Source organism: Cuculus canorus, chromosome 5 (genome assembly GCF_017976375.1).
Source record: "Cuculus canorus isolate bCucCan1 chromosome 5, bCucCan1.pri, whole genome shotgun sequence".
NCBI classification, from domain to species: Eukaryota; Metazoa; Chordata; class Aves; order Cuculiformes; family Cuculidae; genus Cuculus; species Cuculus canorus.
Window position 1 is genome coordinate 64,953,947 of NC_071405.1, and position 17,944 is coordinate 64,971,890.

General features: G+C 39.3%; 1 protein-coding gene across 4 annotated transcripts in view; it reads left to right on the forward strand.

The window, feature by feature from the left end:
• The window catches only part of NPAS3 (neuronal PAS domain protein 3), a 605,022-nt gene that overhangs the window by 564,027 nt on the left and 23,051 nt on the right, over positions 1 to 17,944 (forward strand). For all 4 annotated transcript variants that reach the window (XM_054068725.1, XM_054068726.1, XM_054068727.1 and 1 more), the window contains 2 exons: positions 8,937 to 9,130; positions 16,028 to 16,134. In XM_054068725.1, the coding sequence (XP_053924700.1) occupies positions 8,937 to 9,130; positions 16,028 to 16,134 (301 nt within the window). The remainder of the gene's footprint in view (positions 1 to 8,936; positions 9,131 to 16,027; positions 16,135 to 17,944) is intronic.

A 17,944-nucleotide genomic window follows, 5' to 3' on the forward strand; every position in this document is an offset into this window, starting at 1 on the left:
AAAGGGGGGAGGGGAGAAGAAAAAAACCTTTATTGCTCCCTCCAGAAAGAGAAATAAAGACCCTACATCTGAAATTGGAACTGATGCAACAAAAGTCCTTTTTCAGGTTTAATTTTTACTGCTGGCAGGAGCACCAGAATTCTGGAATAGCGAGCTCTGAGAGAGTTTGCTCATGGGCAGGGATGACAATTCCTTTATTAGAACCCTGCACACTTCAATAGCTAAATGCTTTCAACTTTCTTTAAATGGTATTAAGGAAAAAATATCCTCAAGGCGTTATTTTTAAAGGGGACTTCAAACATTCCATGAGGAAAAAAAATGCAACGCATTTGAACTCCAAGGGATTTGCAGTGGAAAATCTGTTAAAGTGGAGCTATCTTTTGAGTTTCAGAGTTAAATAAGTATTTGCCATAAATCAGGGATGCAGGCTACCAAAAATTCTGTGGCATTCCAGATTCCTAGTTTGGAGCAGCAGTAGTCAGATTCTATACTCGATCATTTAAAAATAAGTTGATTACGTTAGCTAGATTTTAAATTAACTGTGTTTCATTTATTCCTGTGAATTCACATATAATTATACAATTTGCTAGAAGTATAAGAAAATCCCAGGTTCTGAATGTTTTTACTATGTAGATTTAATTCTGCAGTAACTCTATATTAGATATTTTAGAGTTTATATTTAAAAGCAGCTGTGAAGTAAGCAGATATGCAAGGGCAAATCTGCTCATCTTGAATCCTTCTGCAAATGGTCTGCTCTGGAGGTCATATCAAAGAGATTCGTTTTCCAGCTTAAACCTGTCTTTTCTAAATAGATCTCAACCTGATCTCATTTAATGCATTGATGTCTGGTTTCTTAGTCATTATATTTGCTGTATTACATATAAAAAGGACTCTTGAGAAATTCTCCTGAATTGATAATTCTAATTTCTTATGTATAGCTACTCTATATTCACTCTGAGGGCAGCTGTATTGTATGCTAAGCCATGAATTGTAAAAATTGATCCCTTTGTATGTAGGTTTGTATTAAATTGAGAGACTTTATTTTTTCCTGTTTGGAGCCACGCATGGGTTCCTGGTGTCAGTTTGTATTTGGCTGTTTGAGCATATTAAAGTTTTCCTAGTGCTTATGATGTTCTTGCCAAGAGCGCTCTTGCAGCAATCTGCACTAGAACAGTCTTTGTGCCAATTACTTCAAAAAGTATTCTGTTATAAAACCAATTTTTATGGCTACTTTTTCAGGTTGCAGTGTGGTGACTACGTTTAGTTTCTTTTCGATTTTTTTTCATGTTGATCTTCTTCAAATGCTTGTAAGTTTTGTATTATGAAAAAATAATGCGATGTTGATAGAGTTTTTAATAAGACATCTTAAAAACTAAAAAGGTTAAAAGGTATTAAAATAAAACCGGACGTGTTGAAATACTAACACTGCCTATATTTCAAGGATACTGTTTCGTAGTACAGTGTTTGGAGCTCCTATTTCAGGGGCTGCTTATGAAAACAGAAACCTTTGCAGCCGTATAAAGCAAAATAAATGAAAAATTCTAATCTGTAATTACTCAACACAGTATTTCTTTATCTTATATTATGAGACTTATTTCAGGAGTGTCAGCTCTACAACATCTTTTATTTAGAGAAAACCAGCTTGCTTTTTATTAATTGGATCTAAAACATTACAACACAGGAAAGGAAGCCACGATAACGTATTTTACAATACAAATATACTTTTGAATAGAAGTTTATGATCATGCAACTTTTACTACTGCATGAATGCCAGTGCAACACTGGACCTCAGAATCCTGACATGAAAGCCATTATGCTGATAAAGACATATATGTGTCTGTATACAGTGCAGGACACTGTGCTATGCCATACTAAACAATAAATGCCAATCTGTTACCCCAAATAATAAAATGGAAATGTGGAAATGCTGTTATGTAACAAGATGAAAAATCAGCCATAAGTTGAAGGCATGATAATGATAATCTAAAGGATCTAAAACCATGTTTTTATTTATTGCTCTTGAGCAACTTCTGGTCTGCTGCACTTCCCAAACTATTAAGATTTGATAACTTTTGAAAAATAGCTTATTGTACACTCTTGAATTTTATTTTATTATTTTTAATGGCAGCATTAGGAATTGTTTATCATGAAACAGTCTTCCTTTATTCCTGTGGAGAAGTTGAAGTTTATGCTTAAGATAACCCTACCCTAGCCATGTCCAGATCAGGGAGCTTCGTCCAATAAAATCAGCATCATATGATAAGTGTAACGTGGGGAATGTCATGTTCTTGTTTTATCTTCACTCTTTTGACTGACTCCGATTTACCTCAAACTACAACAGAGAGTTAGAAAGCTGTCCCCATTCCCTTCCCTCTAGTTTATTATCCAGTGAGAGGCAAGGAGATAAGAAGTTGTGCATCCTGAGGTTGAGGAAGAGTTGGAACTAGATATCGAAGCAGATTTTCATGTGAGCACTCAAAACGCTAAATTTTACACAGAAGAGCAGCTGTTCCCTGTGGTGTACTTGAATGAAAGTGACTGTGGCTGTTGTGCTTGCTGCAGGTCTCAATATTCCTCATAAATAATACTCTGCTCAGGTTGGTTTAGGAATTGAGCAAGAGCTACAAACTGAGCCTGCCAAGCCAGGGTGGTGCTCACCTAATGCTTGTCTTTAAGCACCCGGTGAGTTCAAGGTCTCATAAGGATACTTTTTTTAAACCCCTTAGTATTAGCCTGAATTCTGCCTCTGACTGTTTTAAGCAGCAAAATAGCTTTTGAATCTTATTATTTGGAGCGAGTGATATCAGAGGGAAGATGGGAAAAGCCTGAAGTGTTTCCAAAAACTAGTATTGACTTTTTAACAATAAAATACCAAATAGACCAAAAGACCAAATACGCTGTTTAAATGTAAATACCATTTCCATTTTCAGACTGTCTTTTGCAGGTGTATTTGAGGGGATTTAAAATGGACTTGTAGATGGAAAAGAGCTCATTGATCTTGAAACTATGTATGTGTTAGGAATAATGTCCACCCTCCTTCAAATCAGACTCGTATTCTTTGAATGCTCAAAAACTCTTAACAGTGGTTCGGTATCATTCAGTGCATAACTGAATTAAGAGCGACTGCATTTTGCGTACAAAGCTATTTCTCAGGACTCATAGATTACTGCCTAGTCTCTTTTTTTTTAATCCACCGTGGTTCAGAATGACTCGGTGACAGCTGCACTGATTACTACATTCCTTTGTTCTGGTGTGGACTTGATATAATAGGACAAGGTTTGTGTGTAGAAGCGGTATCTTTTATTAGATGGACTACTGTAGTCAGAAACCCCAAACAAACAATTCTTTCATCATACAAGCACTTGCTTTTTCAAGGCTGAAACTGAAGCGGCAAACTTCTGAATCAAGTAAGAGTTGAGAACAATTACTTTAAGTAGGCACGTTATTCTGTTCTGCTGTCAGGTAGGTGATACTTAAGAAGCTGGAGGTGGGTGATGTTAACAAGGGAAAAGATGATATGATGGTTATTCTGTAGAGGAAAAGGCATAGTAAATGTAGTATTGATGCAACAGGAGCATACATCTGCAAACTTTGCCTTTCACAACTTCATGAGGGTGATTGATCAGCTTTGCAGACATGCAGGAATCCTCAAGAGCAGCCACTGGACATGTGCAGACTACGTGGCTCATGCTACAAGTCCAACGTGTTCTCTATGCGTTACTCTAACTGCACACATGACGGAGAATTGATCTCTGTGTACACAACTAGATGGGTGCATGTGGAACACAGGAAACTTGCTGCGCATGTGGGATGATCCAACGTATTGCAGCTGTAGCGGCTCTGTCCTTTTCAACACCGTAATGTTGTGCTCCATGGGACCTCCTGTTAGGAATACTGCAGTGTTCATAGAAACTGGAACTGCAAACATAAAGCCTTACTGAGCCTCTCTGATCCCAACTGCTGCTGAATTATACGTATAGGCAAGTGATTTGTTTTCCTAAAACTTCCCTGAAGACTGGGAGAGCGGGCTTTAATCTCAGTGAGGATGGGACTGTGCAACCCCACAAATAAATGGCTTCTGAGAAAATATAAGCAATCTCATGAGAAAATATAAGCAAATAGAAATGTTGTAGTGACTACAGTGAGGCACAGGGAGGAAAGAAGAGAACTGTGGTAGATAAAGAAACCTAGATTGAAGTTTAGGTTGGTAGGTATGGATCTATTTTGATGTCAGTAAAGGAAAACCTTCAAGATGTCACTGTGTAAACTCCAGATGTGACAGTGAACTCAGTTTTCTTTGTAAGTCCAGAGGAGAAGCCTGTTTCCAAATGTTCAGTCTTATCTTAGAAATCACCTGAAACCCCATAGGAACCCTTTAACTTGTGGAGTCTTAAAGCATTTGTCTTCCTTGCATCGCAGGCCGGTTTTGAGGTGCGTTTCCATGTATCTGTGAGTGAAGGAGCACACAACTCTTTGAGAGAAAAATGTAAGAACATGGCTATAGTTTATGAGATATTTCTTCAGCCAATTTTAGCAGTTCAAATTAATTGTGATTTTAAAGATTTCGGTGTTCATTTTGGAAGCCTAAAATAACATCTTTGAGAGACCAAAACAAATACATAAATCCTTGTGAGTCACAGTTGTTTCTGTAAAGAGAGATAAATGTATGTGTGATTTTTTTCGTAAGACAGCTAAATAAATATCTAGGCACACAAATTAAATTAAGGTCTTTTCATATGTGACGGTTTTCTCGAAATTTGGGTCTATGCAATAATTTTAAGGCTTCAAATTTAATATTGCATGAAGAGAAATGAGATGGAGGGAGCACTTCTACTGGTGCTGTGATTTCAATCCCATAATAAATTCCATAGTAATTTACACAGAGAACAAAAGAAATAGTTTAGAAAATTCTTTCTAATGAAAGTTTAAGTTTTGAAGAACACAGAGACATCTGAAAGGTGCAATTCACAGATTTTTCATGCTTGCAGGTTTTTATAGCCTCTGGTAATGCATGTCCTTACTCTGACATCACATGCATGTGAAAAAAAAAATGGATCTAATATTTGAAGATGTCTTTTGACGAAGAAAGTATTTCCATCTCCAGAGGTGAGGTTTAGCTTTAAAGGATGATAAGCAGGTTCCAGATGTGTTTTTCAATTGTTGCGCTTTCCTTTCCTTAAGTATTGACAGAGGGAAGGTTTTATCAAGGTCTTTGCAATGTGCTTATTTATAATAGGTAGACATTAGTAGAGTACATCTAAGTGCTTATCGCTAACAGATGACTAAAAAGAGCATATGGCAGGGAAAAGAAATATGTATTTGTCCAAGCGATGTGGCTTGTTAACACTCCCACGCTCGTAAGCTGTGTTTGCATGTACTTACAATATTTTGCAAATCCCTTTTCTAATCAGCTAAAAATAAAAGCCAAATAATGATTTTTTTTTTCCAATATTGGAGTGTCAGGCAAAGTTGATTTACAATTTTTTAACAAAGCAGTTGAAATATGCAGAAGATTTTTGTAGTATTTGTTTTACTTCAGCACGACAACTTTACGGCAGTTTACGTGTTACATTCATCTCACAGTGTTAAAGGTTTTATAGTAACAGAATGCTTTCTGGTTCACCCCCCTGTCTGTCCAAGTATAACTATTATACAACTGGATTACACTACAGGCAGTAACACAGGACTGAATGACCTATGTCAAATCCTGGTCTAGATAGAGTCACAAGGTTTATTTTGACCGTAAGATTTCCTTCCAGTTCTGTATGATGAAGTCGTCACGTAAGTTACTACATCTGCAATAAACAGTTGATAAGCAAAAAATTCTCTGAACTGTTAACCGAGTCTAACTCCTGGTAGAGTATAAAAGGAGTCTTGCCATTAATTTCGGTGTACCTTTTTCATTGAGGAGGTAGATGGAGAAATGCTGGGGAAATCTGTACAAATCTTGACGTGTAAGGTTTCTGATGATCCCCGTGGTCAGAGATATAGCATTCACACAGCTTTTTATAATGGACGGAACACAATAGCACTATCTTCTCTTGCTGTGATGTATAAATGTGTCAGCCTACTCCTGCAGCCTTATTAGAAAGAAGGCAATTATAGTTTAAAGAGGGATTTGGAGTCTTGCGTACTTTTCAGAAGAAAGCATTTATAAAGAAAACTGCACAGTAGAGGTGCATTTACTTTTGATTTTTAGAATATTCCTAACGAATTTCTGTTAAATATTTACATCTGGATCCAAGTATTGTCCTTCCTAAAACAGTTTATTCTTGCAATTTAGCTTCATTAAAGTCATAATACTGATTTAGGATATGATAGACTGGTACTCTGGGATTGAATTAGAAAGAGATTAATTTTAGCTGCCAGAGATAATTGACCCTATAATTCCTATCATCCCTAATCCCAATTCAAATGAACCAGTGTTAAAAGTGGCAATACTCACAATGTAGACAAGGTCATGACAGCTAGAATTGTTTTTTACTAGCAATTAGATTTCCCACTTGGTGCGTTTGACTAATTTTGTCATAGAAAGGGATTTCAGGCATGGAAATACAGTTTCTTTAGAGGCACACGGGCAGTGGAACTGATGGGCGGTTTGCTGTACATTTCTCAGTGAATTGAGTGCTGACCCCTAAAATTTGAATTCACTTGGGAATTTAGAATATATTTTGATCCATGATAGAGTTAGGAAAAAACTAAATAACTGGAATCTGGAAGCAAGCTCTCTTGATATTCAACAGTGTTAATATATGGTGGGTCTAGCAGGTTTGAAGCTGTCTCTTGGGGTAATACTACATCTGAGGAGTTTTCAGATGAGGTGTCAGAAAAAAGTGACGTACTGACTGAATAAAGAGTTGCTAAAAAACAAATCATGTTGATATTTAGCTACAAATGACACGAAGGCTGCAAAAAATACAAGGAAGAGATAAATGGATTTTAAGTATGATATGTCTTGAAAATTCCCTCAAGTGATAGCACCAACTTCAAACATATTAGCATAAGCACTCCTATAAAAAAAACAACAGAACAACAATACTTTTGCATAGCACGTTCAGTGTAAGATTATTTTTCACATTATTGCTAGTTATCCATCAGCATTTTTCTAAGCATTTACAGCTTTGAGTTTTTGCAGTAATCTGAAACTGCATGATAAAAAGAGACAAATAGTGATAAAAAGCAGATGTACATGCCAGCCTAGCTAGAAGGAGCAAAATATACTGTTACTGCCCCTCCTGTGAAGTTAATCCTATTTCTTTTAGCTGTTTCTTCATTAGTTAATGAGGTCTTGAGAAAAAAAAAATAAAGTGTGTTTGAAATGGTGGTTTTGCATCTTTGCCTTTAGGAACTTTTTTCGAATATTCATAGAATAGTTTGCCCTTGAAAGGTACATTAAGTGTGAGTTTAGGCAATAATTACTTCAAATGTGGGTGGTCAGAAACCTGCAACTGAAATGGACAAACACAGTAGCTAATCACTTTCCTCATTCAGATTCCCTATATTGACTGGAGTCAAAATGTAAAACAGAGAAGAAGTATTTTAATAAATAGTTTAAAAAAAGGAAACAAAAGTAAAAAATACACACAAGATAAAATGCACCAAACTTCAAGGCTTAGATCACAGATCTGCTAGCATGAATTAGATTTGAATTTGGAGGCACTTGTGGTTTGCAGTCTTGTTAATGAAAGATTTTCTTCTCTCTCACCTTCTATTAACAATCACTCTCAAATCAGAAGGAAAGAGTTTGGCTGTTGGCTTTGTGAGATGAGTATCATTGGGTGTACATCTACGGTCACCTCCTGGGTCTCTGTCACCTCCTCCAATGCACTTGGTACCAACCAACATCTCTGTTGACCTCTGGGTAGTGAGTCTGGGATCACACTGAAAGAGGTCCCCATCTCCCGGAAGCCTTCTCTTCATGTTGATGTAACACACTCTTGAGGGTGAAAATCTGGGAAAGCCTGCAACTGCCAGTTCTTACGGCTTTCTCATCCACGAGTACAGAAACTGTGATTTCCATTTTCAGTTTGATATCTGGCATCAGTGCTGTATTTATATTCTTTTATTGAAAAAAACCCAACCCCTTTATTTATCCACAAAACTTCTGGAGGAGTAAACCTGGAAGCGGTGGATTATTCTTTTCCCAGAGTTTCAACACATTCCATTTCAAGCAAGATTCTTAGATTTTCACTCTCCAGGAGTGCAGTTCGGTCTCCTAAGCATCTTCTAGTATAATCTTGTAAATAGGGAAAGAAACCATCCACCTCTAGAGCTCTCCAAACATATATAGGGTACTAGGCAGAGGTATTGCATGTCTACCAGCTCTTTAAAAGCTTATTGTGGATGCAAGTAGACCATCCTGCAGCAGAGCTCATTGATCACTTGTAGGCTGTGGCTTCTAAACTTGCCAACCACAAAGTAATTCAAGGCTGTAAGCAGTGTCTCCGTGGTGTAGGTGACTAGCAATTCAATGAAATTAGTTCTGGAAAAGTTTCTAAACTGCCAATCTTTTTGTCTCATATTCGGTCTTCAAATGTGACAAAATTAAAATTTTATTAATTCCTACCTTCATTATTTCAGTTTTATTCCTCTCTCTCTTTTCTTTTGTTGAATTTCTTGTTTGTTTTTTTCTTCTTCTCTCTTTCTGTAGCATCACCGCAACAAAAATCCATACAACAGGAGTTCTGAGGTTTTTATTTGATGAATGTGAAGCATTTGCCTGTATGTTCGTGTCTTCTGTTTTGCCACGAGGACATATAGGACATGTTGACAGCCAATATTAATAAGCTTAACACTAATACTGGCAGTTACTTAGTACAATTTTTGGCTGTGTAAAGTGGTCTGTAGGGAATAGTAATGCTGTCCTTTAAAAGAAACTGATGTCACAGTTGCATCTAGAATTCACTGGGGTTTCTTTTATTGTTTTTATTTTCCAGGTGATTCATATAACAGGCCGGTTACGTCTGAGAGTGTCACTGTCCCACGGACGGACAGTACCCAGCCAAATCATGGGACTTGTTGTCGTTGCTCATGCTTTGCCACCTCCTACAATTAATGAAGTCAGGATTGACTGCCACATGTTTGTCACTCGTGTGAATATGGACCTCAATATCATTTACTGTGAAAATAGGTACAGCTTTTAGCTCCTTTTTCCTTTGTTTTAGCTGTGTGTATTCTTTGTTCCGTGTGCTTGGCAAAAAAGTTGTGAAATTTTTGTGTCCTGCAATGTCATGCTTGTGTTGTATGAGAGCACTCTCATTATCATTACCTTCATTTTCAGTATTTTATTCTTAGGAAATAAAGGTAAATTGAAAACTATAATTTGTAGGATGGCTTGCTGGAATATGGGAGGATAGACCAGGAAAGATTCCTCTAAGTTTTCCCTTGTTTTTGCAGTCTCTCACCGCCCCTCTCAGAGGCAAGGTTTGAGACTAGACCAATGTTCATCTGACCTATATGACTGTCCTTGTGCTCCCCCGTCCTCCTCTCCACAAGTTTCTCTGTCTGAAGTTCTAAAGTTTTCCATTTTTTAACTCAATTTGTAGATTACAACACATTGTGCTCAGTTTTTAATGGAACGGAAGCACAGATGGCCAAAATAGGAGGCTAGAGAGGTGGGATCTGTTGCAGTAAGAGGTGGGAAAACTGTAGAATGAAATTCTTTAAGGGCATACTGGGAAAGACAGCAGCGAAATGGGAACAGGTGATGTGGAGTTGGTTGAGGGGGGCTATATTCAATGTGATAGCAACAAGTGATTGAGGAAGGTGGAAGACAGGATTGAAATTCAGATGTCTACTCCCTGGGGTCTGTGTGCCAGCAACGTTGAGCCTCCCCATGGGGGTCTGTTGGGGTAGGATCTAGCAGCCAGGGCTCATCCTACTGCCCAGCAAGAAGCAGGGCAGCAAGGAGAGACCAGGGCAGCCCCAGCCCCGCGTGTCAGGTACGTCCCTGGGGATGGGCCAAGGCTAGGCCAAGATGTGGGTTGTGCCTGGCTCTGCAGGGCTGTGGGGAGCTGGAAACCAGCCCTGCTGCATGGGAGTCTGGTCAAAACCATTAGGGCTTATTAGGGAGCCTCAGAGCCTTGAAAAATAAAAATATAAACTAGTGAATCGGGGCCTTAAGGAATTTAAAATAATCTTGGATTTCAGTTATGAGGTTATCTTTTCTGTCACGTTGCTGAACTGCCACAATAGTGTTAATATTACTGGGTTGAAAACTGGTTGGATGGCCGGGCCCAGAGAGTGGCGCTGAATGGAATTAACTCCAGCTGGAGGCCAGTTACAAGTGGGGTTCCCCAGGGCTCGGTACTGGGTCCAGCCCTGTTCAATGTCTTTATCAATGACCTGGATGAAGGCATTGAGTGCACCCTCAGCAAGTTTGCAGATGACACTAAGCTGGGAGGAAGTGTCGATCTGCTGGAGGGTAGGGAGGCTCTGCAAAGGGATCGGAACAGGCTGGACTGCTGGGCCGAGACCAATGGCATGAGGTTTAACAAGGCCAAATGCCGGGTCCTGCTCTTGGGGCACAACAACACTATGCAGTGCTACAGACTAGGAGAAGTCTTGCTAGAAAGATGCACAGAGGAGGAGGACCTGGGAGTGTTGGTTGACAGTCGTCTGAACATGAGCCAGCAGTGTGCCCAGGTGGCCAAGAAGGCCAATGGCATCTTGGTTTGGATCAGAAACGGCGTGGCCAGCAGGTCCAGGGAGGTTATTCTCCCTCTGTACTCAGCACTGGTGAGGCCGCACCTTGAGTACTGTGTTCAGTTCTGGGCCCCTCACCACAAGGAGGATGTTGAGGCTCTGGAGCGTGTCCAGAGAAGAGCAACGAAGCTGGTGAAGGGGCTGGAGAACAGGCGTTATGAGGAGCAGCTGAGAGAGCTGGGGGTGTTTAGCCTGGAGAAGAGGAGGCTGAGGGGAGACCTTATTGCTTTCTGTAACTACCTGAAAGGGGTTTGTGGAGAGGAGGGTGCTGGGCTCTTCTCCCAGGTGACAGGGGACAGGACAAGAGGGAATGGCCTCCAGCTCCGCCAGGGGAGGGTCAGGCTGGACATCAGGAAAAAATTTTTCACGGAAAGGGTCATTGGGCACTGGCAGAGGCTGCCCAGGGAGGTGGTTGAGTCACCAGCCCTGGAGGGGTTTAAGGGACGGATGGATGAGGTGCTGAGGGGCATGGTTTAGGGATTGTTAAGAATGGTTGGACTCGATGATCCAGTGGGTCCTTTCCAACCTAGTGATTCTATACTCGGCAGTCAGAGAGAACACTTCATCTAAACTTCCAAAGCATTACCTAAAAGAGAATATACTATTCTCACTTGTGGCTTGCACAAGTTCACGGAGAAAGCTGGTAACAGTATTAAAGTTTGGTTTGCCTGTGACCTACCTAGGTAGTAACAGAAAGCTGCAACCACTGTATAGCTCTTCAATGGCCTCTCTGATATGAGTTGCTCGTATCAGTCCAGTTCCTAACGAACAGATTTCCTTTTGACAAAATCACCTGTACTTACTGTTACCTTTGTTGGCAACCTTAGTGAAAGTGCAGGAATCAAATGGATTTGAAAAATGAACTATTCTGTCTGGTCCAGTATGATATAAATTTGTGGGCTGTGCTAGAAAGATTTATACTTTCTCAGTTTGGCATTTTTATGATCTCTAAATTGTATGTGTTTTTTTCTAATTAAGCTTTTTTCTTGAAACCTCCGCTTTACATTTAGGTAGCAATAAAACTTGCAATTGCCTGAGAAAAGCATCACTAAAAAACATACATTGCATCTGATGTGGTGCACTGATTAGTTATCACGCAGAAAGAGCTGATAACACATGGTAAACGACGGTAAGCCAGCTGGCTTACATTCATAGAGCAGAATCATAGAATGGTTTGGGTTGGAAGGGATCTTAAAGCATGTAGTTCCAACCCCCCTGCCATGGGCAGGGACACCTCCCACTAGATCAGGCTGCTCAAAGCCTCATCCAACCTGGCCTTGAACACCTCCAGGTTTGTCATTTACAACATTATAAAGTAACTTCTCCTTGTTTGTGATGTGTTTTATCTCATAATGTAGAATGCCCATGATGGTACTTGAGTTTGTTGTTCCACTCTAAGTCCCTGTGCTAGCGTTAAAATAGTTTATAAAAGAGATTTAAAATAGTCGAGACACTTCTGCTGGGGCTAGGGAGTGCGTGTTAGCTCACTGAGGCAGTGGGATTTCTGCTGATGGAAAATGGAGCAAGATTGACAGGACTTGGATTTCAAAGCAGGTACAAAGCAGAGTATGACTGTAAAAGCTGGAGGGATGGAAAGAACAGAAGAAGGGAGGTATTGAAGCTGTCAGATTAATTATCTGGTCATTTCATAAGGCTGTTGTCTGAGTCAGAGAAGTTGGGATCTCTTTGTTGGGACTTCAGAAAAGGAGATAAGTATCCTAACCTCAATATATAGACTTGATGTCTGGTCCATGTGGGCAGCCAGGATATTCTTCACAGTGCCACAGTAAAGCAAGCACAACATTGATGAAAACGGAGAGAAATGGAACACTACTGGGAAAGCTGTAAGCGCTATTTATGGAGCAGTGGGGAGTTACCGGCAGCCATAGGGAGTATGAAGCAGAAGCTATGCTACTTAACTGAAGTGAACACTCACAGTGGACTGTTGGAGCGAGATCAATAGTATTCCTAGTATTCCAAGTGGTTGCCTGCTTGCAACAGCAGGGAGTGACATTACTTTGGGTGCATCTTGTTACTTTCCTCTGAATGATAACATCTGCATCAGAATCCGGGAGTCAGTGCACAAACTGATGAACAATTAGCTTCCCTTTGAGACAAGATCCATTATTTATTACACTGGCTATTTCTAACAATTAATATTTTGTTCTGAGACTGTTAAATGGAACCGTAAAATTCTGTTGCCTAAATTTGTCATGTTAACCCATGTCTATTTTCCTAATGTGGCATTCATGTTATCTAAACTTCACCACCTAATCTAAAACAGTTTAGAATTTCTTTATTAGTTACTGGAGTAAGAAAAGCACCTGCAAAGAACAAACCATCTTAGATGATGATAAATAAGTACTGATAAAGACACTGCATCAGTCTGTGTATTTTCAGCATCAACTCTTAGTGACTGGAGACTGTCTGGAGAGAGCCTATAGCCGAGTTTAATGCGGATTGTTATAGCCATTTCTGCTAATATATGCCCAAAAGGAAATAACCTAGTGAACATGGTGTTTTCCAAGTGGAAAATGTTTGGTCTGCTGGCCATGACAGTGGTTGCCAATAGTTTCTTCAGATATGCAGAAACAGTCTTGTGTAGAGACCCTCAGTCCTGCAAATGTGTGCACGATTTGGTCCTAATTCAGCAAAGCACCATAGCTTATACCTAACTTTAAATTTCAGTGGTGTTAACAGTCCTGTATATCAGTGGAACCACTGATCTGCTCAAGCAAAACCCTGTGCTTGTTTTACAGGATCAGGTCTGCATACTCAGCAGAACCAAGTTCCTAATCATCGACCTGTTGCTTTATTTTGTCAAAGAGTTTGGGATCCACAAGATCTGCCTCCTAACTAGTGCTCTAAGATATACTATAATCTTTCTTTTCTCTATGTGATTTATTTATTTTCCATCTTTAGTACCTTTGATATAAGCATGAGTGTCCTATTTGATGTAATTTCTTTTGCTTCTGGTTTTGGTGTCATTGCTTGTCAGTGATCAGCACTTACATCTGGATAATCTTCATGTTTATTCCATTTTTTCATAAAAAGAAATCCTACATCCTTAATATGTCTGTTTGAAATAGCTTTTTCATAATGTTATAGAATCATAGAATCATTTAGCTTGAAAAAGACCTTTAAGATCATCAAGTCCAACTGTTACCCTAGCACTGCCAAGTCCATCACTAAACCATGTCCCTAAGTGGCACATCTAACCGTCTTTTAAATACCTTCAGGGGTGGTGATTCAACCACTTTCATAGGCAGCCTGTTCCAGTGCTTGACAACCCTTTCAGTAAAGAAATATTTCCTAATATCCAATCTAAACCTCCCCAATGCAACCTTAAACGTAAGGATTGTGAATCTTCTTCCAGAGTTGCCTTGATGTAGAAAAACAAATACAGCTGAGTCAAATTTACCAGAGGGAGAAGCAGAACGATCATCTTCCATGTAGCAGTAGCGGGTACATAACAGGGCAGTGGCCTGCCTGGAGATTGCCCTTTTTTTCCTAGGATGGGCAGGATTTCTCTCTGATCTTGGAGCAGACACACCTCGTAGCAGAAAATACGCAGTTCTTGGGCCAGCTAAGGGACGGCAAAGTGTGTTAGTGAGGAAGAGCATAAACATGGGAGGGAGAAAGACTTGGGTTCTGGTTCCTGCTCCATGGGCTTTTATACACCTAGTTTGGTATAAAAAGATAATATACAGTCCCAGCGGACAGGAACCTTTAAATATTATTGGGCAGAGACGCCAAGTCCTTTGTTTCCCAGCCCATAATTTACTGTGCAACCAAAGTGGAGGGACTCAGGAGGGATAGGGTGTGCCACTGCCACTCTTCCGGACTTGTCTTTATCCTAGTGAATTGTATCCTCTCTGAGAAGGTAGGAGATGTGCTTTTCAACGGTGATTTGTGATAAACATTAGATAGGTATCCCCAGACAGGTATCGCACATTTGTTTAAGGGCTGTAACTACCAGGCAGTTGTTTGAAAGCGCACGTTATTCAACATGCTTTGTCATTAAAGTGGCAGAAGGCTGTTGTGTTTTGTGCTAAATGTGATTTGACATTTTTTGCTAGCAAATTTGAGTCCACTTGCTTTACCTGTGATATTTGTCATGTTTGTGTTTGTTGGGACATACCACCAGTGCTGCTGTGGTGCTGTCTGATGCTTCTATTCTCCTTCAGTCTTTCTGGTCTGTGCATTCTCTCAAACACTCAGGCAAACACAGCTTTGGTAGTCAGTGGCTCAGTAGCGTTGTTTGCACCCTTTGTCTCCTGGGAACCCCTCAGACTTACAGTTCAGTTTCTGGTTTAGCCTTCCCACTGGTATCCTTCAGGATCACACTCCGGTTGTTACAGCAATATGGTTATATCAAGATGTTTGGTGGTTTTTACAACTCCCTTAAATGGATGACAGTTACATCTTACAATTGCAAAGTGGGCTCAACCCCAATAATTGCAGCATATTTCAAACCCTAAAAAAATATTCTGTTTCTAGAAAACAGACATGCTTCTAAATGCTTGTGTGAGCAAGGCATTTTCCAATTGTTTTATTGTTTTCCGTACTGCATTTAAGGACACGGACATCTTGACACTCCGTGACAGAAGTTTACACACGCACGCAGACACAGACACACACGCGCACAGATGCATACACAGACAAAAGGTCTGCAGAATAGATTTTAAAGTTTCTATGTGCAATAAACAACAAAGTCCCAGCTGAAAGGGCCCAGAGTGAAAGCTGAGCTCCCAAATGAATTAGACTAAAAAAGATAACACCCTGAGGCATCTGTGTGTCTCAGCATTTAAATTATATCCCTTGAAATATCAGTTTGGACTTTGTGCCAAGAAATGGTTGAAGAGCTTTTTCATGAATATACCCCATAGAAGACCAATCTGTTGAAATGAAATGTGTCTCTAATCATTTGGTATAAACATAACATGTTTTTACTTCGTTATGTAACCTTGAATCATCTTGGTCTTTTAATGAGGATTTAGGATTGTTTCTAATGCTTTACAATTTCAAGGAATTATATTCTCTTGGTTTTATGCTTTTCTTGGTTTTATGGTTTTATGAATATGCGCTAGAATTTAACTTTCTAATTATTAAAATGGATAAAATTATTTCAAGGTTTTTTTAAAAGACATTTTCTCCTTTTTTTTTTTTACTTAAAACTGTCTTGTTTGTACAGATATTCCATTCAAATTTCTATAGTGGTGAAAAAAAACTTTTTAGCAGATTTCACTTTCTGAGTCATTTGACAGCTCTTGTGTTCTTTTCCTTATTGAATTATAGGCTGTATTTTTTTTTCCCTTTTTAGGATTAGTGATTACATGGATCTGACCCCTGTAGATATCGTAGGAAAGAGGTGTTACCACTTCATTCATGCCGAAGATGTGGAAGGCATCAGACATAGTCACTTAGACTGTAAGTATTTCCATTTTTTGTCAAAATAATCTAGCACAGCACTTGATTGTTCCTGAACTATTATTTGAATTCCACAACAGGGGTCTCCATCTTGCACCTGCTTTTTTTGTCATAGGGTTTCACAGAGGGTGGCTCAAATATAACTTTTTGTATGATATATGTTCAAGAGTTTTTATAAACGTATAGAATTGCTCACATGTATGGAAATTAAAAATTATATTTGTATTACCAGAGTTTCATGCAGCATTTATGCATGCTGTGCATTATTTCACTCCTTCAAAGAGGTATCACTTAGATGAGAAATTCCCTCTCTAGAACAGCAAATGAACTCTTCTCTCTTTTTATGTTTCTCAGCCATAACATGGGGGTCGAAAACTGCAGCATATTTGGGATCTCACCAGGTTTTTCAGCACAGAACTGAGCTGCAGTTATACCAATGTTTTGACCACCCTGGGTATTAACATCTAAATTGGCTCCATCCCTATAGCATCCAAGTCATTGTTATTTGCACACAGGATAAGGATAACAGAAGTCTAAAAGTGTTACAAGAGACGAACCTTAACAGAGAGAGCATGTGCATATGTCTGGGGGAAGGGAGGTTCAGATTGATTCCTTGTAATTAAACTCTTTGTATTCCTCTTATTAAAAGCCATGGGGCCTAATTCTTTTCTTGTTGAGATCTGTTGACTTCAGTGATGGTGCTCCTGATTTATCCTGGTGTGAAAAGAGACTTAGGACTGTAATCTCTAATTTATCTGTGCCTGCAGTGAAGTCAGATAATTCTTTGGAAGTTTCAGTGGCTGACTGCGTTTATGATTGACTTGTGTGTTTTTCTTAATGTAAAAGACTATCTGCAAGCTGCCTCTTAAATTCAGAGCCTCAGATTTTAATAACTTTGCTCCCCCTGCACCATGTCCTGCTAGCATTTCCTAATAAAAGAGTAGCAGCCCAAATACAGCCACATTTAATTAGCTTTTACGAAACCATATGACTACAATAGAAGGCAGTATAAATCTTCAGTCTGAAAGTACTTTGTTTGATCTGCAAAGGAAGATAGGAGGATAACTGCAACTGGAAAGCAGTAGAGGGACAGCTTCTCTGGTAATATAAGGCAGCCAACAACAGTATCAAGTTCTGTAAAGCTTTCAAGTAGTATCTGACATTTCTAAAAGGTGAAGTTCATTTGGCATAAGAAAGTCAGGCTAGGTATATTTCTGTGGAAAAACATAAAATCAACTATCCAAAATTATAAACAAAGTAATTTTGCATCATTTCATTTACATTAATATCCAGGAAAATACATCAGTTGCTCAGAAATGAAGGAACGAATTCAGAAGCTTACTTGGTTCTCTTGAAACTGGAAGTCAAAAATAACAAGTTGCGCTTCCATTGCACTATTTGACAGAGGAAATATAAGATATTTATGACTCGGAGTTAACATACCACCTGGCAGAGATGAACATCCCATTTGAAAAAGACCTCAATCTTCTGAATGACCACTTCTCTCTGAAATAGAATATGCTTTATGAAACGTTCATCTTCAAAAAACTGGAGATTTATGCAGAGAGTGTGAGTGCAGTGTGGTCCAGGGTATAAGCACTGGACTAGAACTCAGGAGATTCTGGAGCCAGGAATGACTTCTAGAAAATTGCTTCACTTTACTGTGTTCCTTCTCTTACCGTATGTCCAGTTTAGCTGATTGATTTGCAAGCTTTATAAACACAGGGGCCTTTTCCCATTATCAGCATCCAGCACAGTGGGTTTCCAAACTTGGCTTTGTGGCTATAGCATAGTTGTTCTTGCTAGGCTA